The sequence below is a fragment of the Eublepharis macularius genome, chromosome 1 (genome assembly GCF_028583425.1).
Source record: "Eublepharis macularius isolate TG4126 chromosome 1, MPM_Emac_v1.0, whole genome shotgun sequence".
Lineage (NCBI taxonomy): Eukaryota > Metazoa > Chordata > Lepidosauria > Squamata > Eublepharidae > Eublepharis > Eublepharis macularius.
In genome coordinates this window covers 71,702,979-71,726,025 of record NC_072790.1, presented here as the reverse complement: position 1 = coordinate 71,726,025, position 23,047 = coordinate 71,702,979, and the positions used below count along the sequence as shown (strand labels likewise).

Genomic DNA, 23,047 nt, shown 5'->3' with positions numbered 1-23,047 from the left:
AAAACTTCCAAGGCTGCTTGGATTTTGAAGCATCTATGGAGAATACAGCTCTCTGGAGTTTCATTTTGAAGTGCAAAAAGAAGATTGATAATGCATGGCTGCTTATGGTTGCAGAGGGAAGACACGACGATATAGCCCAATCCTGTCAGATCTCAGCAGCTAAGCAGGGTCCGTACTTGGATGGGTAACCACCAAGGAAGACTCTGCAGAAGAAGGCATTGGCAAACCACCTCATCTTCTCACAAGCTTTAAAGCCCCTTGCTGGGGTTGCCATAAGATGGTTGCAACTCGACAGCACACATATCCTGTTGACTTGAACATGTGATGGTTGGGATTCTATGAATGGGCTTCCAAGTTGTTTTCTTTTTTAAAACTATATGTAAGGTGGGATCAACTTTGATTGCGTTTAGGCCCCTCTCCCGTTTTTCAAACTGAAATGGCCTATTAAGATAAACATACAGGTACTGATGCACGTAGCTGTATGTTTGCCCCAGTGGGACAAATAGTGGCTCCCCAGGACTATTTCAAAATGGGAAACTGAAGTGTTAGAGAAGACTTAAATCCCATCCAACTTCTCCTTGCACTGTGCTCCCAATGATAATAGGGTCTGAAACATATAACTTTTATAGAAAACAAAACTCAAGAAACTTCATTCGTAGAGCAAGCAGTGTCACATACAAATCTACTGTTTACTTCTCCTCTCACATCACAGATATTAATCTGCTATGACACTTTAAGCCATTGCAATTTCTGATTAGAAGTGAAAGTTGACTTTGATTAAAAGAAGACCCCCTAATTAATTAGGAGCTTTTTACTTCTTTGAACTTCAGGTTTGACTGTCACCACCATGGACATGATCCAAGAGACATTTATTTTTTATTACTTTGTTTATAGTTAAGTCCTTTTAATTCTCATTTATTTAATTGGGAAAGATTTAAAGAAGTAACTCTCCCAGAGAAGGCAGCGAGACCTGAATATGCTTAACTTATATTGCATTGATTTTCATATAAGTGATACTGATATTATCCTGAGTAGAGATGGGAACAGGAAAAAAAATGAACATGATGTTCGTTGTTCGTTGTCATCCACGAACAGGGACTCACGAACAACCACGAACATGACCCTGTTCATGAACATGTTTGTGGTTGGCTGTTTATGGGGGCCAGCAGGCTCTCCTCCAGCCATCATCCAAGTTTGGTCAAGATCCCTACTGCACCACTCCCAGAAACCTGACCTGAGCAGACACCAGGAAAGGTATCAATAATAAATCATAGTTTGGCCCCAGAGCCTGGCAGCAGCCCTGGAACTTGAAGGGGTAGATCCCTATCCCACCACACACAAAGAAAATTCAAGCGCCAATGCACTCTCTCTATCAAAATGCCAACAGTCTCTCCCTCTCCACTGTCTGCAAACTAAGCCAGAGCTGGGAGCCCCCCTCCCCCCTGCTTTTTGCTCCCTTGTAACAAATTTGGAGCTCCACACTTGAAAGGAAGTGAAGGATAGGCTAGAATTTAGACTATCAAGCTAAATTGGGCTTAGATTGGGGTTTTCAGGGCAACAGTAGGAGTTCAGACAGAGTTCAGACAATCCCTACCTAAATTGCCAGGGGAATTGATTGCAGGTGCCAGACTGTCTGGCTTGACGAACAGCAACGAACAAGGCTTGCAACGACCACGTGTTTGTTTAGAATGGGGCCTCACGAACAGCTTGTTCACAAACAGCAGATTGAGCTGTTCGTGGCCTTTTTTTTTTGTTCATTTGCTGTTCGTGCCCATCTCTAATCCTGAGTATGAAAAGTAGGTTATTTTCAGAGTGCATTGCTATCACAGACAATAAAGAGAGATCCTGATTCCTGGATTCCTTATCTGGGCAAACAAGAACTCTTATACCAGCAGTAAACCATGAAAGAAAACCTTTGGTAAAACCTCAGGTATCCTTAATGGTATCCCAAAAAACCTGTGATTGATCCCTGTGTAGTCATCTGTCAAGTGTAAACCTGGTTACAGAACAGTCTTGCATCTTTCAGTATCCTGTTCTTCTGTGGTTTGTTTGTAGATTGATTGTGCTTTTTTAACTTCAACTGTTTAGGGCAGAGGTCCCTAACTTTTTTGAGGCTGTGCAAACCTTTGGAATTCTGATATAGGGTGGTGGGTACCAATCATAAAATGGCTACTGCAGGAGGTGGTGCCAACCCCAAAATGGCTGCCGTAGGAGGCGACACTAACCACAAAATGTCAGGGAGTGAGATTATGCGTAACTCTAATAGTAACTCTTCAACATTTTGGACGGAAGCTTTGCTTAACAGGATTTCATTTAAAAGCATTTTCTTGCTTACACACCGCTTATCTTCAGTCAAACAATGACGATCCATGAGCTGTAGTGGCAGCTGCTGCTGAAGCAATTTTTAAAAATCTGCACAGCCAATTTGATCTCCAATGGCCAATCAGAAATCATACTGGGTAGAAGTTCCACTTGGCCCCACCCTTTTTCTAAAAACACTTGGTGGGTACCAGGATGGTGTTGGCAGATGCCATAGCACCGCAGACAACACATTGGGAACCTCTGCTTTAGGGATTGGCCTGTATTCTGACAGTGGCCTGTATCCTGGACACTTTCCTACAGCAATACATTTTTGCACGACTCTTACTCCCCAGAAGATAAGATACAGACAATTCTGTATTTTATTGCTTGTGGCTTTCCCGTGTTTCAAGTATCTCAACACCAGGAGGAAGCTACTTTTTTATGTTAGGAGATCGAAAGTGCAGTCCCATGTAGAGTTACCCTAGTCTAAGTTCATTGATTTCAGTGGGCTTGGACTGAAATAACTCTCTTTAGGATAGCACTGTAAGATATATAGCACGTATTTTATACTGTGCTTAGTAGACCTGTGTGTTGCTAGAAAGAAATCAAAATTACTCTACTGATTTTCAAAGCTGTGTGTCAAATGACTCCTCTTGAGCTCTCTGAGTCTTTTATTGATCAAGAATGAAACTCTGTTATTGAAGCCAGCAGACTTATTTTCTTGACTCATCACACTTGCAGTTATCATTATTCCTACCATTTACTCAAGTGACTCCATCAAATTAAATGCGTATAACTTTTCTCTGAGATACTGTTTCTTGATTATTTCACATTTTCTTTTATATCACTGATGTTTCTTTTTCTTGTGCCCTGCATGGTAGTTTCACAAAAGTTCAATTTGCTATAATTTTGTAGACTAGCTCATTCATGTGTTACGTGGAAGGCATAGGAAATGAGTAAGAGATAACAATGGCTTGCAACCAAGAAATATTTTTAGAAGAATCTATCAGTTGCTGACCTGCTCAGCTTCATAAAAGAATGAAGGTTGAATTGCATAATTCATAAGCAGCATCTGGTGTTGTATGGTAACCTGCTATTTTTGTTCGTACATGTGTCTTTCAGTGGATGGAATGATTTCTGTGTGCAGCCAGCAACTTTCTTGCCTACCTGATCACTTTGCTCACAATGTTCCCCTGATTCCCAAATGCTGCTTCTGTTCCCAGGATCAGTATTTTGGGTGGCATTTGGGGCTGCAGTAGGAGGGGATGCAAGAAAGCAGGTGGAACTTGTTCTATGCATGGAAATGCTCTAGTGGATCTAAGTCTTTGTTATCTTACCATTCTAAGGCCTGGCTCATAGTTCATTTTTATAGTGTGATTGTCATGCCTCCATAGTTGCATTGATAATCTCCAGAATTGCTTTAATCATGTGGACACTTTCCATGCCAGTGTCCTCAGCCCTGATAGAGGGAAATCTTTGGCATTATCTATATTATTTAGGTGATCCATATGGTGCCTCTGGATCACATATCAATGTGGCATGGGAGCTGCCCATAAGAGAGTAGTTTGGTGCTGGCAACCACGTTAAAAATAATGTGGGGTCTTTTCAACTGTAGTATTTGAACGTAGATCTGGATACTTGAAAAAAAATGTTCACATGTGGAAGGCTTCTACCAGCTCTGCTCATTGTCTGCTTTGAGTAATGAAGTGCTCAATTTTTAAAAGATATCCTATCCTAACAATCTTTTGAAAAAAATTTTGTAGGGTGCTCGGGGTCTTGATGGAGAGCCTGGTCCTCGAGGTCTTCCTGGGGCACCTGTAAGTACACTATGTGTCATCGAGCTTTCTTAGTCTGCAGTTAACCTCTAGGTGGGATTCACAATTAAGCCTATCTGCAAGCTGTCCTGTCCTTCCTTTTTTAGGAGTCGCTATCTTATCATTTGTTTTTCAAAGGCCTTTAGCCTAACAAATCCCATTCTGCATACTGAGATCTAGTGTGCTGCGAGCAAACTGCTAGTCTGCCATGAGAATTGAATAACAATAATTAATAATAATAATCAAGGACTCTTGTGAATCCAAAGTATTCACCCACAAAACAAACGGCTTTGCCTTTTTCCAGCCAGCCTCTGTGAAAAAAGCTAATTCTGCCTCATCTGCCTCAAGGGTGCTTGAACCACCCCGTTGTTCCTGATGTAGAAGGGCAATCATTTTCCAGCTTTGGCAGAGGCTGCTTGTTGCATATTTTCAAGTCATGATTCCAGCATTACCTCCTTCCAGTCAGGAGGCATTCTTAGATCAGTGGTTCACACTTTCCAAGGACAGGTTGTTCATACTCCTGCATATTAAAGTGTGACTATTTTGGGAAGTGCAAGGGAAGTGTTCCTCTGATTTTTAATTTTGAAGAAAAGTGTGTCTAATTGACCAGACGTTTAGGAAACATTGCTTTAGCATTCATGGTCGCTGATAAAAAAACTTGGAAATGTACTTGTGCGTTTCATGTCGTCGTCTGAATGAAAAGCCTACCCCACTGGCCCAGGTGTATTCGAGCTCCTCTTTGGAGGAAACAGGGCAAAAGAAGACATTCCCTTCTTTGAAGGTGATTTGTGCTGGCGCATAATGGCCGTTTTCACACGTCTTACTGGCTCCAGTACGTCGCGCAAAGCTCCTGCAAGGACAGCGTCTTCCTGGTGTGATTTCACGCAAGAACTGGGAAATTGCACCAGGAAGACGCTGTCCTTGTGGGAGCTTTGTGCAACATACTGGAGCTGGTAAGGCATGTGAAAATGGCCACTGTCAACAGCAAGAGCCTACTGACAGCAATGTTGATTTTGTGAACCTAGATCATGAGAGGGAGGGCAGGAAGGATTACATCAGTGTTTAGTTCTCATGACCCCTTCTTACATGTCTAGGGTAAGGCTGATGGCCACCTTGGGGACAGGTAGCAATTTTCCCCAGGCCAGTTTGGCTGGGGATCCTGATGGTGTTTTGCCATCTTTTGGGCATGGAGTAAGGGTCACTGGGTGTATGTGTGTGTTGGGATGGTATTTGTAAATTTCCTGCATTGTGCAGAGGGTTGGACTAAATGCCCCTAGATGCACCTCCAATTCTAGGATTCTGTGATTATATGGATACCTGGTTTCCCCTTCCAGCCTTTGACACTCCCAACAGGGCTAATCTACATGCAGAAACATTCTTCTGTATACAGATAGAATCTTACCTTTCTCATAAGGATATTGTTCCTTGCTCCCCACCATTATATGCTGTTGGTTCCTAATAGACATGTCATTCTCCATCTAGAACCAACACTGTTTTCATTCTCTTTAGTTTTGTTTCAGCTGCACCCTGGAACAGGGCCAGAGGTTCAAAGACATTGGGCCAAGTAAAACTTAAACTAAGCTTTCAAGATCTAGGTTGTCTGTGATGCAAGGGAAGGTTGTCTGCGATGCAAGGGAAGGTAGAGGACAGCTTGCCCCAGGGCCCTCACTGTTCTTAGCCCATGCTCCCCATTAACTTTAAGAAAGTTTGTATTCATATATGGTGTGCCAATCTTTTGATTTTGCAAAGGGGTTTCATATACTATAGATCAAGCTGAAATGCTGTTCTCCAGGAAGATAGTAATAATCTCCTTTAGTCTCACTAGAAACTGTAAACATCTTAAATCAAGGTCTAAGATTTTTTTCCCCCTATGGTAAAGAGAGATCTGTGATGGCTGCAGTTATTCTGGGCTTTTCTATAAAAATTGTCACCACGTTTTAGAATTAAACCCAGCATGTTTATAAATCAGCTTTTTGTTTCAGTTGCAATTTGTATTATGAGCCTTATTTGGCTTGGGCCATCCTTATCAAGTTTGCAAGAAAAAGTTAAACCCTTGGAGCAGTTCCTGCACAGCAAAGGAATGATTTCTTCCCTTTCCCCAGTTAATTTTATTTATTTATTTATTTTTATTTTTCTATCTATTTTATTTGACTTATAGCCTGCCGTTCCCATGAGTGGGCTCAGGGCAGCTTCTAATAATATTCCAATAAAAATACAAGAAAAACATTAAAACCACTTAACCCAGATGATATGAAAAGAAGTTCAAGGGCCACTGGTCATATCAGGCTACTATAAAATCGCTATAGACCATGGGCACTGCTATGATGTAAATCCGGGGCTGCTGCAGGAGGGCATGGCAGTCAGAAAGGGGGACACTGGCCCCTAATCAAAGGTCTGATGCAACATCTCCATTTTGCAGGCCATGCAGAACTGTAATAGGTGCCGGAAGGCCAGGATCTCCAGTGGGAAAGTGTTCTACCAGGCCAGGACCAGGGCAGAAAAGGCCCTGGCCCTAGTCAAGGCCAGCTGAATGTCCCTCGGGCCGGGGACCACCAGAAGCTGCTTATCTGCAAAATGCAAGGCCCTGTGGGGGACATAATGGGAGAGAGTGGAATTTACAAAGTGTCTATCATACTCCATTGTTTTGCCATTTATATCATAATTTGAAATTGTTAGTCTCTGGACCTAGCCTTTAACAACAACCAATATAACTTTTATTTAATTGTATTAAATAAATTGTTCTTGCAGTTTGCGCAGTTAGAGAACTATGGCATATAATATCATGATGACAGTATCAATTTGACTCATTCTCACATGCTAAACTAACATGAGCCAAGCTAGATTAAAAATTGAGAGGAAATCTTTCTTATGGAAGACGGACAGAGAGGGGGATTTTTACTTTAGATCAATTGATAGACTATGGTGATGAGTTTTGGTCATTTTTTCAGCTGAGATGATTTGCCACCTTTTGCTGAATGGTAATATTTACAATTGCAACATTTGTTGTTCAAATATGGCCCTGCAGCTTTGATTGTTTTAGAATCTCTCTAATTTCTGGAAACATATTGAATCAACACAGAAAACAAAATGTATAATATTTGTTTATAAATATTTGATGTTAGTTGATAAATATGATATGCAGTCTCAGAGATGAATGGAATAGTGAGCTAGCTTGTCCAGTTCTGCCCAAACAATGAGATATGGCTTTAAGCCTTATATCTGTTGCTTCTCTGGATTGTAAGCTGCAACTTATTCAGCCAAAAATTATGTTTAGAGTATATTGGACAGGACAGCACCTTTTTAGTAAACAATTAAGTGCAGTGTCCAGTTGTTGGCATTGTAACTTAAAATATGCCTCTCTTAAGCATATGCTTTGGACATGTTCAGTTATTCAATCCTTTGGGGAGGAAGTCATTACTCATATTAATTTTGCATTAGAATACTCATTTGTTTTTTTTTTGTTTTTTTATTTATTAAACTTTTCCAAACAAAAATAACATAACATTCAACCAGCAACATAGCATACTCATTTGTTTTTGAGGATGTTTATGTACTTTTAAACTATTTCCGTGACTCATGAAACCTAACTGATGGTCAATGGAAATGGACCCTCCGTGCCCTTACAGTTGCTAAAAGACTTATATCACAGCATTGGAAAGACAAAAGCCCACTTCTTGTAACTCATTGGACTGAGGACCTTATAAACATTTGAACATGATCACACATACACAACAGTTATGTATGAACTTATATTTAGATATTTGGAGACCTTTTTTAGACACTTATGTATAGATTTGCCAGCATTTTTTTTTAGTTGGAGGGGTTGTTTGCTTTCCACAAATAAATAAATTTTTAAAAACTTGTATTACATAAATAGAAGGAAGTGGATAGGGAACTTGCTGATAAACGTATATTTGTTTTCAGGGTGATCAAGGGCAGAGGGGTTCACTGGGAGAGACAGGTCCCAAAGGAGACAGAGTAAGTTTTTATTGAATTCTAATAAATGTCTAAGTAATAATATAACATCAATATCACATATTAAAAACTTGATGTTACTTGGAAGTAACTTTATTTATTTATTATCCTATAGTTTTATCCCATCCTTCCTCCAAGGAGCACAGGGCGGCGTGTATCATTCTCCTCTCTTATATTTTACTCTCATCTAGAGATGGGCACAAAGCGAAATACAAATCGAAGTTCATCATGAACGGAGCTGGTTCGTGGTTCGCATTGTCAGAGCGCATTTTTGACAAACCGCGACAAACCGCTATGATTTTTTAGGCAGTTCGTTTGGGTCATTTTTCAGTTCATTACCGCAGATAGCCACTACACTATTAGGTTAGGCTGAAAGAAGATAACTGCCAGAGCTTCTTCGCTGAGTGGGGATTTGAACCTGGGCATTCCAGACCAGCTCTTTGTCTCGTGCTCTTACTATTATACTGTGCTGAACACAGTAAATTTTACTGTGTACAGTAGGACTTACTTCCAAGCAAATGTACATAGGATGACAGTTTATATTGTATCTACTATGTGTTGTTGAAACCATTGAAATCAATTTAAACAATTTAGTTCATTGCAGTTAAACTGGATTTGAGAAGAGGCATTAGTTTCTTTTAGATCTGTTGTGTCTGACACCCTTCAACATATTTTTTTCTTTTAGGGACCACAAGGTATTAGAGGAATTACTGGCCTCCCTGGTCCTAAAGGAGAAGGTGTATGTATAATGCAATTATTATTATTTATATTATTATAGTAATATTATTTATTAGTCTTTATTATTATTATTTCTAGCAACATACTAGCAGCAGCAGCATCTGTAATTTGCATTCCTATCATTTACTTCTACTTAAAAACTAGAGAAAAGGCATTAATGATAGCATGATTAACATAATACCCATGTGTTACATAAGATGCCTTTTCTTCCTCAAGGGCTTACCAGGAGTTGATGGCCGTGAAGGGATCCCTGGCATGCCTGGAACAAAGGTACTTAAAGTTAAATCTAATAATGTTTAAATTATAACTTTCTTTAGAAATGTTTTGTCTCCTCCTTATTCTGCCTTGCTTCCAAGTGAAGCCTTTCTCCTGCCTGCCTAGCATTCTCATACCCCAGATAACAGAATACCTCCATCAAGTAAAACCCATTCTTATATAGAATTAGGAAGACACTGAAGGTGCAATGCTTGGCAGAAAGTAGAAATGCTGAGCACTAAAATGCCCATTGTGATGCTCTTGTTTGATGGGATGATGGGCTACCTGTTCTGGTTGGATGATGTCCCCTTCATTTAAATTATTGTAGATTATGTGGTCTGTCATTGTCTCTCTTCATTGCTCCTCCCATTTTCTGTTGCCTGAAAAAATAAAACCAGACAATAAGGTACAAAATAAGTATTAGACCAGAAAGCTTCTGGCCAGTTCTGAATGACAGAAATTATTTGGTTTAGGATCAGAATATTCATTGTATTTAGGCATGGGTTGGATCCTGTTGTCTTAATTTATAACTGAAAATTCCTAGACAGCAAGAGGAAACAAAAAATGAACTTGGCAAACTCTACTACTGTAGCTTCAATGGCTGGAGTCTTGCATCCTCTTAATTAGGTCATTCTAATTGCCATCTTAAGGGTAAAAAAATCCACTTAAAATCTCTATGCATTGATGTTTGCATATTTTTTGGCATTAAAATGATGAGATTGATATACTGGGTGAACACAAAACACGCCACCTCTACACATGCAGCAGAATGATGGGATAGAATTCTGAGGTGGCAAAATGGACTGTACCATTTCAGACAGCAGTGGTATAGAATCACATTGTTAATGGTACCTTGTATAAATACTCCCTGTAAAACATCAGCATGTCTGTAAGGAAGACCTAACCTAGCACTTCACAAGCTGAACTAGTTTCCCCCCTTGCAGGGGATTATTAAAACGAGGGATTTTAACAAAAATGTAATCCTTTTGCTGCAATCAGAAGTGGTACATTCCATTCTACCATTTTATCACCTCTGTCTGCCCATTTACTTCCTAATTCTGCTGCTTGTATAGATTACCAGATTTCCAGTGCTGGGAAAATACAACAGGGGAAAGGTGCTCACTGCTTGTGAGTTTCACAGGATATCTGTCTGGATGATGTTCGATAGAATGCTGGTCTAGATGGACCATTGGTATTATTCAGTAACATGCATCTTGCATATTATGTTCTCACTAGTTTCTATAGTCTCTTGATATTGTGACTATGACTAGGTCATAAGCACAAGGCCACCCTTGGTTTGGGGAGGGCGGGTATCTTCCTTTCCTTGCCGTAAACTGTATAGCTTTCCATACCTATCAAAGAGTCCATGTAGCTTAGTGATGATTCTCCTTGGGTATTTCTTCACTCTTTAATCCGCTTGTATTCTTTTCAGTTCTTTTCCCCACCAGACCTGCACACCTACCACCCCTATCTCTATTGATATATTTATATTGAAGTAAAACTAGTCATTTACATCACTACTGATTAACATTTGACTAATGCCAAAAACATTTTCTTTCAGGGTGAACCAGGAAAACCAGGTCCTCCAGGTGATATAGGAATTCAAGGACTGCCAGTAAGTATGTTCTGCCTTTAAAACATAAAACATGGTTTAGTTCACAGACCAAACTGAAGTCAGATACTTATTGGTCCTATGTTTTAGTGTAGTGGTAGAGATGGTTGCACACAAAAGAAATATATTGGTGGACTGGATATTTAGAGATTATAAGCAGCACCATGAAATTTCCTTAGGATTATCCTGTTAACTGCTTTTTTTGCTGTTATAAGAATACATTCAGGCATACTATTACTGTGATTCAAAGAATCTGTTAATGTGCCCACGAAGGATTTTTGTTGATCATGAAGCTTTCTTCCGTTTTATAGTAGCATATATCATAGATAGTAAAGAGTCCAGTAGCACCTTTAAGACTAACCACTTTATTGTAGCATAAGCTTTCGAGATCCACAGCTCTCCTCATCAGATGCATCTAGTGTAAGCCCATTGAAAGCAATGGGCTTAGAATGGAACAACTGTGTAGGCTCGCACTGATAGTATAGTACCTAACCCGGGGTTGGATCTACCAGAAGAGTATGCAGAAGGTGTTGGCAAAGCAGATCTCCCTCTTCCTTCCTCTTGCTGCTGCTTTGTTGTTTTGTACTGAAATTCTTCCCAGAGGACCAGGAAAATCTCACTGGATAGGGAGCTGCAAGAATGATGAGAAATTCAGTAAAATCACCTCCTCATGTCAGCAGAAGAGACAAAAGGGAGAACTGTTATTTGGTTCCCTTTTGTTGCTGCAGCCCCCCTGTCCTGTGGTGCATTTTGCTTGTAAGTTCTCCTCAGAGAGGAGTTTCAGGATAAATGGCAGGCTGTTTAAGAAAGGGAAAGATCCAATCCCCCAGCTCCTTCTGTGAACTTTTCCAGTGCATCCAACTTCTAGTTTCTAATTTTTTATAATTCTCTTTGTTATTCTCTATAGTTATGAAAATAGCAGGACCTACATTTTAACCAAAAAGTGTACCACAAAAGTGTAGTGCTGATTACATGCTAACAGTACAATAATAACAACAACAACATTCAATTTATATACTGCCCTTCAGGACAACTTTAACGCCCACTCAGAGTGGTTTACAAAGTATGTCATTATTACCCCCACAACAATAATCACCCTGTGAGGTGGGTGGGGCTGAGAGAGCTCCTAGAAGCTGTGGCTCACCCAAGGTCACCCAGCTGGTTTCAAGTGGAGGAGTGGGGAATCAAACCCGGTTCTCCAGATTAGAGTCCCGGCACTCTTAACCCCTACACCAAACTGGCTCAATTGGCTTAAACTGGAGTCACTCTTCTTAGGATTGCACTATCAGTACAACCACCAATTTAATGGCAGATGCTTTGTTTTAAAAAAAACAGTTCCTCAAAAGAATAGCTCAGTTGCCTCCATGCAACGTCTGAAATACAAAGCTCATGATTATTCAGATACAATTGTGATGAAAAATACCCTGAGAGAATGAAATCTGTTCACTGATGAACTAATTTATTATTTCTTATGTTTGCATTTATTAACTGGTTACTGTATTTATACCCATCTATTTGATTTACAGACTCCCAGTGACTTATAATATTGTAACAATTTTAAAATGCATCATCATAAAATAATCAATATCTAGCATTCTAAATTAGATGATGTGAGAAAATGTGAAAAAATATTCAATAGAATCAAAGAGGAATCAAATTCCCAACATTAGATTCAAACAGAATCAAGTTTAATACCAGCAGAGTTTAAAAAGGAATCAAGATTAACTATATCAGACTGAAAGCCTTTGTAAATAAAGCAGTCCTTGCTGGTTTATGGAAGAATACCAGATGTTGCCAAATGAGCTCTGCAGGGGGAACAAATTCCACAATTTTGGCACCCAGAATGCCCTGTCACATGTCACCACCTGCTGATCTTCAGAAGGTGGAAAAAACATAGAACAGGGCCTCTCCACATGTTCTCCAGCTGCTGGCAGTTTCATGAAGAAGTCGCTCCCTAAAGTTCCTTGATGCAACTGTTTAGGGGTTTAAAGACCAACAGCGTAATGTTGAATTGAAAAGCAACTGGGTAATCAGTGAATATGTAATAAAATTGCTGCAGTATGTTTAATCATGCAACTCTCTTTTTGAACTTGTTGAAGTTTTTGATCTTTTCAAAGGTAGTCCTCGCATAGAGTAACCAGAGACCACTGGTTACATGTGTAACTGTGGCTAGATCAGACTTCTCCAGGAAAGTTGCATCTAAATTGATTGACTGAAGCTGGTAGAAGACATTCCTGGCCACAGCGGCCACCTAGACATACAGAAGCAAGGCTGGGTCCAGGAGGACACCCAAGCTGCCTACCTGGGTCTTCAGGAAAACACGTCTTGCTCTATCCCATAGAATCAGAGCATCTTACAGTAACATTTCCAAATTCAAATAATTCTGCTCTTAAGGGGCTCACTGTGTAAGAAAATTTATGGCTCAGGGGACCTCAATATTATTTATTTCAGCGCATTTTTATCCTATCCTTCCGCGAAGGATCTCATGTTGGATCACATGGTTCTCCCCTCCTCCATTTTATTTTCACAACAACTCTGTGAGGTAGGTTAGGCTGAGACAAAAGGCCAAATGCAGTATAAGTAAACATAGAAAGTAAGGAGCGCATTATCTAAAAAAGCCATCTTGTGCTATGTATAACTAGTCTGAACAGGAATCTGAATGGCATTCTTTTCAGCAGACAGCTGCCTGGTAAACTGCTGTGTTTTCCTGATGAACGGTTGCATAGTGTATTGGGCTGGGTGAGGCACAGAGTTCAGCCCCAGATGTGACAGTGATGGTGTCTTTGGAAGGTTGTTGAATCTTTACTTTCAAGTCTTAGAATACTACTTTGCTGCAGATCACAAATTTGCAGTGTTATTAATTGGCTAAAGTACAGCACAGTGGATTGGGTGGTGAGACTTTGTCCCTGTAGATCACATACTGTATTCTTTAGTGCTGTTTGGTTTGCTGGAGGTTGCTGTGGATGAACGACAGGACACTTCCATGGCTAGCAAGTCCATGGCTTTTGAGAGATCCTTACTGCTTCTCAAAAGTGAACCCTGTTTGTAAATATCAGCTTAAATTTCAACACAGGAACAATAAAATCAGTGTAGTTTCATTACATATCTTTGAGATTTCCTGATCAAAATTCCACTTAAGCATGTTCGTAAGAGTTATTTGTTCTATAATTTTTGGGGGGGGGATTGAATGGAATTGGCACTAGTTGAGTTTTTTCAATGAATTTGAATATGGTGAGCCATTCTTGTAAATGCTCAGTACACGGACAATGATTAGTTTACATTGAGCTTAATCCAGTACAGGTACAGGGCTGCATCTGATGAAGAGAACTGTGGTTCTTGAAAGCTTATGCTACAATAAAGTTGGTTAGTCTTAAAGGTGCTACTGGACTCTTTACTATTTTGCGACTCAGACTAATACGGCTAACTCCTCTGGATCTAGGTACAGAGCTGGATTCAGCCAGCTTTTTATTGTTTCCTCCTTACTGCAGCCTTCATTCCACATGGCTTTTGTCCATGATTTCATGATCTTCGGTAGAACTTATTGGGTGGTCAGGAGGGGAGACCCCACCTTTTTCCGTTTTCAACAGCTGAAAACCTGGTTGGATACTTTATGTGAATCTATTTATGCCATTTGTCAAATAATAATTTATTAATTTAATTTATTTATTTTATTGGATTTTTAACCCGCTCTCCCCGCAAGTGGGCTCAGAGTGGGTAACAAGTGTAAAAGCCTCATTAAAACATGTTTAAAAGAATAAATTACATAAAATTCAGCACAAGAAAACGGCAATTTTGCACAGCAGCCCACATGACAGCAGCCCAATACTTCCCATAATTTGGTTTAAAAAAGAAAGCCAGTAGAATAGGAAACAACCCCCTGGCTGAAGGAGCTCTGATACACACTTGAAGGTCTCTTCTTACCTCCAAGGACTTTCTCATTCATTTTGACAGAGGAAGCTGACAGATGTGGCTGTTCTTCATCTTCCTTTGGATAATGAGTCAAATGGGGCAGTGCACAGTGGAATGCTTGGAATTCACTGCTATTGGCTGTAAAGGATTATAGCTTACTAATGGCAAAAATCACTTTTTAAAAAATCTGTTTTTACGGATATGCCCTAGTCCTACTTTCATTGATTTTACCTGTAACTGTGAACACAAGAATGTGGTTGGGGATGCCCATTCAAACTGAAAATAGTACAGTGCAAACAGATAACATCCATGTTTGAATGCTCATGAAAAGTAAGGCATTGCAGAGAGACTCCCGCATGCACATTCAATGCAGATGTTGCTATTTGCATCACATTACTTTCAGTTAAGTGGACATTCCCATTCACTTTCCGATGCTTCTAGGCACTTTTGACTACATGCTACTAGAGCTGGACCCAGCTGATGATGTTAATTTTCAGTCTGTGTATCGGATGTTTTCATCCTGCCCATCTTACAAGTAAGTGAGGGCATAGTTCTCCACAGGGGTCATTTCGTAGAAAAGGAATGGCAGGAACTCATTAGCATAACTCATTAGCATATCTCATTAGCATATGCCACACCCCCTGACATCACCAGAAGTGTGTCAGAAGGCAACACCCACCCCTCAGACCCCTTTCCTCCCAAATCTCCAGGTATTTCCTGAAAATAAAGCAGAATTAACTCAAAGCAGCTTACCCTCCTCTGGAGAGCCAGCTCCAGCAGCCCTGCTTGCACTCACTCTCACTCTCTCTCACTCACAAGTCACAAATGAAAATAAAGCAGATTCAGAATGAATTCAAAGCAGCTTACCCTCCTTTGGAGAGCCAGCACCAGCAGCCCTGCTTGCACGCATGCACGCACGCACACACGCACTCTCTCTCTCTCTCTCTCTCTCTCACAAATGGATGAACGAGTCACAAATGAAAATAAAGAAGCAGAATGAATTTAAAGCAGTTTACCCTCCTTTGGGGAGCCAGCCGCAGTAGCCTGGCTTTCACTCACTCACTCACTCACGAGTCACAAATGAAAATAAAGCAGAATGAATTTAAAGCAGCTTACCCTCCTTTGGAGGGGAGGCAGCAGGGAGGAAAAGGAATCACGTGGGTGGGGCCAAAACCGACATGACCTCTTTCCAGATCTACAGGAACGCTGTTCTGGCATGTTCCCCCTCCAAATGAGCCCTGGTTCTCCACTTCCTATTTCAGTCTTGCAACAGTCCTGTGAGGTAGGTTACGCTGAGGGAGATTGACTGGCCCCAAATCACTCAGACTGCTTCATGGTTAAATGGAAAGCTGAACCCAGGATTTCTCTGTCCTGACTCCACACTCTAACCACTATACCTTTCATTCAATGGGACTTGGTGCTATTTTTCTTATTTTACTGGCTTGGGGATTGCAGTGGTGAGTGTAGTGGTGACTAGTTAACATTTTAAAATATTAAATATTATAGTTGTAATCAATCGATTTTATGGTTACAGTCATCGACCAGTTCAAACAAAAGCATATTATAAAAGCAATCTGAAAATTCCATTAAAATTGGGTAATAAAAGTAATAAATTCAGATATAAATATTGTACCATAAAAGATGATTATCTATAAAAACAATTAAAACTTATTCAAGCTGCTATATCCAGAATTTTGGTGATTATAGACCTGGATACAGAATCTAGCCACCTGCCGAGTTGTCTGATGGTTTCTGTCTGACAGGAGGTAATCAAACTTGATTTTATTTGATCTGCCTGGAAACTTTCTAGTATTATAGTTGTATACAATTAGTTTTAACAATACTTTATCATAAGAAACTGCAAATATCTGTAACATTTTAAACATTTTTTCAGGGGTTACCTGGCTCTCCAGGAGCAAAAGGTGTTGCTGGCCCAAAGGTAAGGTGTTTTAAGAAATTTGGAAAATACTCAGTGTTTTATAGATTATTTTGTATTCTATCCTTTCTTCAGAGACAACATACATGACACTATCCCACTTCATTTACACAGCAACTCTTACACATTATATATATTATGGAAAGAAAGAGAGAATTTTGTTCAGTGAATTTCTTGGCTGAGCACAGATTTGGAGTTAAATCTTCATAGTCCAAATCCAACCCCTTTGTTTGCTACACTGCACTTACTCTGCTACACCTTTCTAATCCCATTGACTTCAGTAGACTTATAAAGGTGTAACTATGTTTAGGATTGCACTGGTATTTTCTCTTGGTTGCATTAATAGCTTTCCCTCTGGGATTGTTCTTAGTTCACATTCCCCTTATCATTGCAGTAATCTCAGAAATTAATCCAGCATAAGCAGATTTTGGCCTCAATGTATTTCCTTTGGGTACTGGATTCAGAACCAGCTAAAACTTCAAAGAAGACGGCATTTGTTATTGTGACTCCACACTGTATTCACTTTCTTCTGGCCTATACTACTTCTGAGGCTTTTTACTGAATACCTTCTAAAAATGGCTCCTAAAAGCTGTGACCCTACACCAATGTACCTCTTCCTTGAACTACAATTCCTACTCGTTTAATAATAGGGAACCAATAGAGTCCCCGCTACAATTTGGATGGATTCTCTTATGGATTAAAAATTGGTTAAAGAACAGGAAGCAAATAGTAGAAATAAATGGACAGTTTTCTCAATGGAGGAAAGTAAGCATTGGTGTCCCACAAGAATCAGTAGTGGGCTGGTGCTGTTTAATTTGTTCATAAATGATCAGAACTGGGACTGAGTAGTGTAGTGGCCAAGTTTGCAGATGGCACAAATTATTCAGGATGGTGGAAACCATGGCCGATTGTGAAGAACTCCAACACAGTATCTACAAATTGAATAAACAAGCAACAATGTTACAGACCTATGTTGTGGCTTTATTTGGAATACTGTGTGCAGTTTGTGTGGTCACTGTATCTCTAAAAGAACGTTGCAGGCTGGGAAAAGGACAGAAGAAGAAAGAAAGGCAAGTAGGGGTAGCAGCAATTTTGAAAGGTGTTATCTGGTTTTGGATTTTACAACAAGCCTGGAATGGAAAGGAAATACATGAATTATCGTAATGGAAGTACCAATAATTTTCTAGTGGTGGATATGCGTAAGGATATGGATATGGCAGAGAGAAAGATGGGTGGTATGCATTGCTAGGGTTGCTGTCAACAAAGACAGAGGAATTCCTGTGGATGGCTATAATAATATGGATGAAATCAGGAGATAACCAGAAGAAGGAGAAAATGGATCTGAGTTAGGTAAGAGCACTAAAAACATAGTTAAAGGTAAAAGATTTGATGGAAAGGGGCTAATGAAAAACACGTGTGATAGGCTTCTCTTTGTTCGTTTCTTTTGGAATGGCATGATAGTACTCAGTTTTGGCTAACCACCTTTCTTTCTTACAGGGTAATACAGGTGCTCCTGGAATACATGGCTTGATGGGGAATTCGGGTAAACCTGTAAGATCATTTCTACCTCCAGTCTCTTGATTTAAAAAAACAACAAACTATAATGTTTGCATGTTGTGCAGAATCAGTTTTCAAGCATGTTCTGTTTTTTATAATCATGAAAACAGGGGGAACAAGGGCCACAGGGAGAAAAAGGCCCCATTGGACCCAGAGGACCACCTGTGAGTACCTGTTCACTTCTTGCTTGTTTATATTTTGGTCTTGGATTTCCAGATCTGTGGCAATAATGGAGGACATGTTGGCTTGGATCCAGTGACCGAGCAGAAATATAAATGGATATTGCAGTTCCGCTTGTGCAAGATTTGGTACATCACTTGAAGGATTCTTCCTTATATATTATAGTACCTAGAAATTAGTTGCAAAAGATCTTACACAAGCTGAAACTCAAGTGGGGATACAATAAGACCGACTTAGTTCAAGCAGCTGCCGTAGTTTTTTTTCTACATTTCTGCTTGCACAACATTTCTAGTGTAGGTGGAAATTTTGCTCTAAATCCAACCCACTATGTGTACGTTCAAAAGCTATTTGTCTTACTAATTTCTTGAGCAATGTCCTTAGTATTTGCAGTGCATTCTGATTTACAATTCAAATAACTTTCTCTCCAAGCTATATACTGTGTGGCACCTACTATTTTTTGTGGTTCCAGGTTGTGTTCCAGCTACACTGCTATGTGCTATGTGAATAGGCCCTTTATCAAAGACATTTCACACCAAAACTTTATTTAGATTCTGGTGTGAAATCTGTTGTATTTTTATCTAATCTGTGGTATTTTATTGAAGTGTGACACACAAAACTCTCAGTCAGGTCTTCTTCATTTGGCCCAGAGAAAGAAGAGTAGAAAAAGAAGAAGACTGCATCAGTTTAGACAGTGTGTTCGTGATTTTACATGATTTCAGTTTAAAACTTGTAAGCCTTGAAATGGTTGAACAAATAAAGTTTAGGAAAGAGAGACCTTCCCTTTGTTCATCATAAATTGCTACCATGGTAGAAGTCTAATTTGGAAAAATAAAAAAAAATGCTATTTGACTTTAGTAGTGCATGGTTTCTTGGAAGGAATAAAACTGGGAGGGTATAAGTTGCAGGAAGAAGAAAGATAAAACTAAGAGCAGTATATACTCTTGGTGATTGAAGTGTGTAAACTACTTTTCACCTTTAGCTGCTTACCATTGTAAGAGCAAATATGAAGACAAAATGGGAATTTTTCATTTCCTGGCTTGAACACACAAAACCATAATTTAGCTGGATGCACTATAGATAAAACATTTTTATGAATATTGGGAAGCAATCTCAGAATAGTAGGATTCTTGTGCTAGTCCTCCTTCCCCCCTCCCTGCACCCATGGGAGGAACATAATCCTCAATAGTTGCCAGAACAAATCACAGTTTATCAGTGCGTTCAGATTGCGGAACAATTCAATTGCTTGTTACCAGCATGTCAGACTACAAAGGCAAGGTTAATATGGAGGCATGGTATGAAAAAAAAGAGGTAATGAAACTGTTGAGTTGGGCTGTCTCTTCAGAAAATAATGGCTTCTTTGGGCCAAACTAGACATGATAGGCCATCATTCATATGTTTGCTCTGTTCACATATGACACATGGGGGAAAGAAAGAGCCTGGAGCAGTGGACTGGGGAAGAATGGCATTGGATGGAAGAAAGGTTCAGTGCCCCTCTCTTGTTACCTCCTTTACTATTAAAGTCACCACTCCCAGTCCCATTTTGCATATGAATGAGGTGGACACATGAAGAGAAACAGACAACAGCTACCATCCTGTCTAGCCAGCAAATTTTAAACAAGGATCCTAAATAAGCCACATGGCATGTTAAACATTCTTTTTGGCATACTGGGAGTGGTTGGAACCCATCTCTAATGCAATTTAAGTTGGGGCAGAATAAGGATAATTTGCAGCTCATGTTAAACTTGCTACCTATTTTGAATCATTCCAGGAGGCAGGGAGGACTAAATTGTGTGTGACTGCATAAGCTCTTGATGAAAATTCCTTCTGTCTTTCCATGGTTCCCAGTGTACCACAGCAATGTCATATAATGCAAAGTGAAAGATATGTATTACTGGCTCTCTACACACAACCCCTCAGTATGTTGACTAAACACATGGAGAGAAAGAGTGGCCACAGTGCATTGGCTTTGCCCCCATATAATTGCTGGGTCATCTGCATGGTGTGACATGCAGAGGAAGAGCATCTATGCACACACTTTCTCCTCATGATGGGGAATGCTGCCTTCTGAGTGTTGCTGATCACAGGGAAGGAGTGCATGCCTAGACATTTCCTTCCTGTGTGGGTGCATGCTCACAAGACAGGAAAAAGTACAGAGGAGAACCACCAAGAATATTCCTGTGAGGAAAGATTGAAGAGTCTAGGTTTTTTCAGTTTAGAAAAGAAAAAAAAACCTAAGCAGTGGGAGGAGCACGATAGTAGTTTATAAAATCATACATAAAGTACAGAGAATAGACAGAGGGAACTGTTTCTACTTCACCCAAAATATTAGAACTCAAGGGCATCCAATGAAGCTTGCTGGCAGTAGAATCAGGGTGGACAAAAAGAAATGCTTCCTTACATTAGTGATTAAAATGTAGAATTCACTGCCAAAAGATGTAGTGATGGCCACAGGCATAGAGAGCTTTAAAATGGGATTATACAGGGTCAAAGACAGCTGTATCCACAAGTCACCCTGAGTGGCAGGTCAAGAGCAAAACACTCCAAACTGGGAGGGAATACTCACTTCCAGGGCAATGAGTGGTCACCAGCCTCTCTGACTAGACCAACTGTGGAACTGAGAGGCAAGTTCCTAGCCTTACTGGGTTTTAAACAGGAAGTCAACCACTTTGCAGATTGAGTTCCACTAAACAGCTATTCAGGTAGCTGTGGCCAAAATAGGCCAAAGTACCGGATTCATATTGAAGCACCCAAATTCCCAAAGAACACACAAGGTTATACTCAGAAGAGTTTATTAACAGAAGTGCAAAAAGGTACAGACATAGAAATGTGCAAGCAGAGAGGAAAACAACACTAGATAACTAAACTAATACACTTAAACAGACTTTCAGTCTCCCAGCCTAAGGTTACCTTTCAGGCTAAAACAACAGTCCAAACAGTATCCCAAAGTTTCAAAATCCAGAGCCAAAGATCCTGGGTTGGCACTAATTCAGGTGAGCAGGACCAGAGCACAAAAGCAGGTAGCAGAAATTCTTCAGCAGCCATACAAAGTCCAAAAACAATAGAAGGTAAGCTAGAATGAGGACCCTTGTTTTATACAAAACTGTAGCAACTGGCCTGATCCAGTGATCCAATCAAGCACAGTCATGTACTCTCTCCCAATTACTTGAATGATGCAATGTAGGTACAAGACCAAAGCTATAACCTCACTGCACCTGTATAGTTCAATGCCAGTTCTGAAACAGCAGAGTCATGATGACTTTACAGGCTTCTATTGACCCCAAGCCTAAACTAAACCAAGAAACAGACTGGGACAAGTCAGTTCCTTGACAGATTCCTAGAGGATAGGCCTACTAGCTACTAGCCATCGTGACTAAAGGAAACATCAATCTTCAGAGGCAGCAAACCTTTAAATGATAGTGCCAGGTAGGAACATCGGAGGAAGGCCTTGGCCTCTATGCCCAGTTTTTGGCCCTCCAGTGTAACTGGTTGGCCATTGTGTGCTAGAGGATGCTAGACTAATAACAGCAACAACATTTGATTTATATATCACATTCAGGGCAACTTAACTTTCACTCAGAGTGGTTTACAAAGTATGTCATTATTATCCCCACAATAAACATCCTGTGAGGTGGGTGGAACTGAGAGAGGTCTGGGAAGCTGTGACTGACCCAAAGTCACCCAGCTGGCTTCAAGTGGAGGAGTGGGGAATCAAACTCGGTTCTCCAGATTAGAGTCCTACGCTCTTAAACATTACACCAAACTAGAGGGACCACTGGTCTTATCCAGCAGGGCTCTTATGACAGCAGTCACAGAAGGGGAGGGGCCAGCGCACTTGTGCCTGCACCCCCCTCACTGCACACTCAGTCAGCTCATGAAGGGGTTACGTGTACAGGGCTACTGTTTCATCTCACTGTAGGCAGTGTGGCTCAAGATGATAGTTACCAAGAAAGTGGGGAGAAAGATACAATGGATGCAAACTTTGATTAAATTGCCCCTTTCCTGGTTAAAGGGGCTACAGGAAAAGTTTCCTATAATCATATGCTTTGTCATCCTAGTTTTTTAGAGGAAACGGTGGAATGCATTTTGAATGTCCATTGCAAATGTAGAAATAGATACATTTAGAAAACTATTTGGAATTAAATAACATTGGCACATACACTATAGCCCCCTGCCTTTGGTGGCATAAAAAAAGCTTTAGATAGAGAAGCGTGGCTTGTGGCCTCCCATGCCAATAGTAGGAATGTGGGAGCTGGCCAAGACTGAACATCTCATAAATCCACTTCTGTTTCCTCTCTCTGTCACAGCAATGACAGATTCCTCTCTCTGAAATAATGCCTCCATTTTTGGGCACCTTCCATATTCTCTGGTCATTCCTTGTCTTAAAAGCCAGCGCTCCACACATTTCCAAACCTATCACGCAAGTGTTATACTAAGGAAATAGTATTGTGACACTTCTGCCTTTCTGGAAAAATGGCATTACTGCCAGAAAAAACTTGGACCTTATGTCAGTGGATTATGAGGAAAACTCACAAGCCAAACCTCTGCTTTTTCCTTTCCTTGCTTATGCTCATGACACAACAACTTACTAGTACTTCTGATATTCTTAAACATTTGCAACAATTTCAGATCGTTCAAATCAACTATTTCCCAAATATTTCCCATCTGTCCTAATGCCCACATGCATGTTTTTGTGCGTATTTCTGCGGTTAATGAAGAACAAAGTAGTTTCCTAACAGGATAATGCAGGTTAATCTTCTAAACTATGTTCTA

At 40.2% G+C, this 23,047-nt stretch overlaps 1 protein-coding gene across 1 annotated transcript in view; it reads left to right on the top strand.

Annotated features, from left to right (window-relative positions):
* COL9A1 (collagen type IX alpha 1 chain) overlaps nt 1–23,047 on the top strand; it is a 102,827-nt gene that overhangs the window by 41,337 nt on the left and 38,443 nt on the right. The window contains exons 21-28 of the mRNA XM_054983926.1: nt 4,065–4,118; nt 8,040–8,093; nt 8,776–8,829; nt 9,045–9,098; nt 10,645–10,698; nt 16,499–16,543; nt 18,038–18,091; nt 18,208–18,261. Of these exons, the coding sequence (XP_054839901.1) occupies nt 4,065–4,118; nt 8,040–8,093; nt 8,776–8,829; nt 9,045–9,098; nt 10,645–10,698; nt 16,499–16,543; nt 18,038–18,091; nt 18,208–18,261 (423 nt within the window). The remainder of the gene's footprint in view (nt 1–4,064; nt 4,119–8,039; nt 8,094–8,775; nt 8,830–9,044; nt 9,099–10,644; nt 10,699–16,498; nt 16,544–18,037; nt 18,092–18,207; nt 18,262–23,047) is intronic.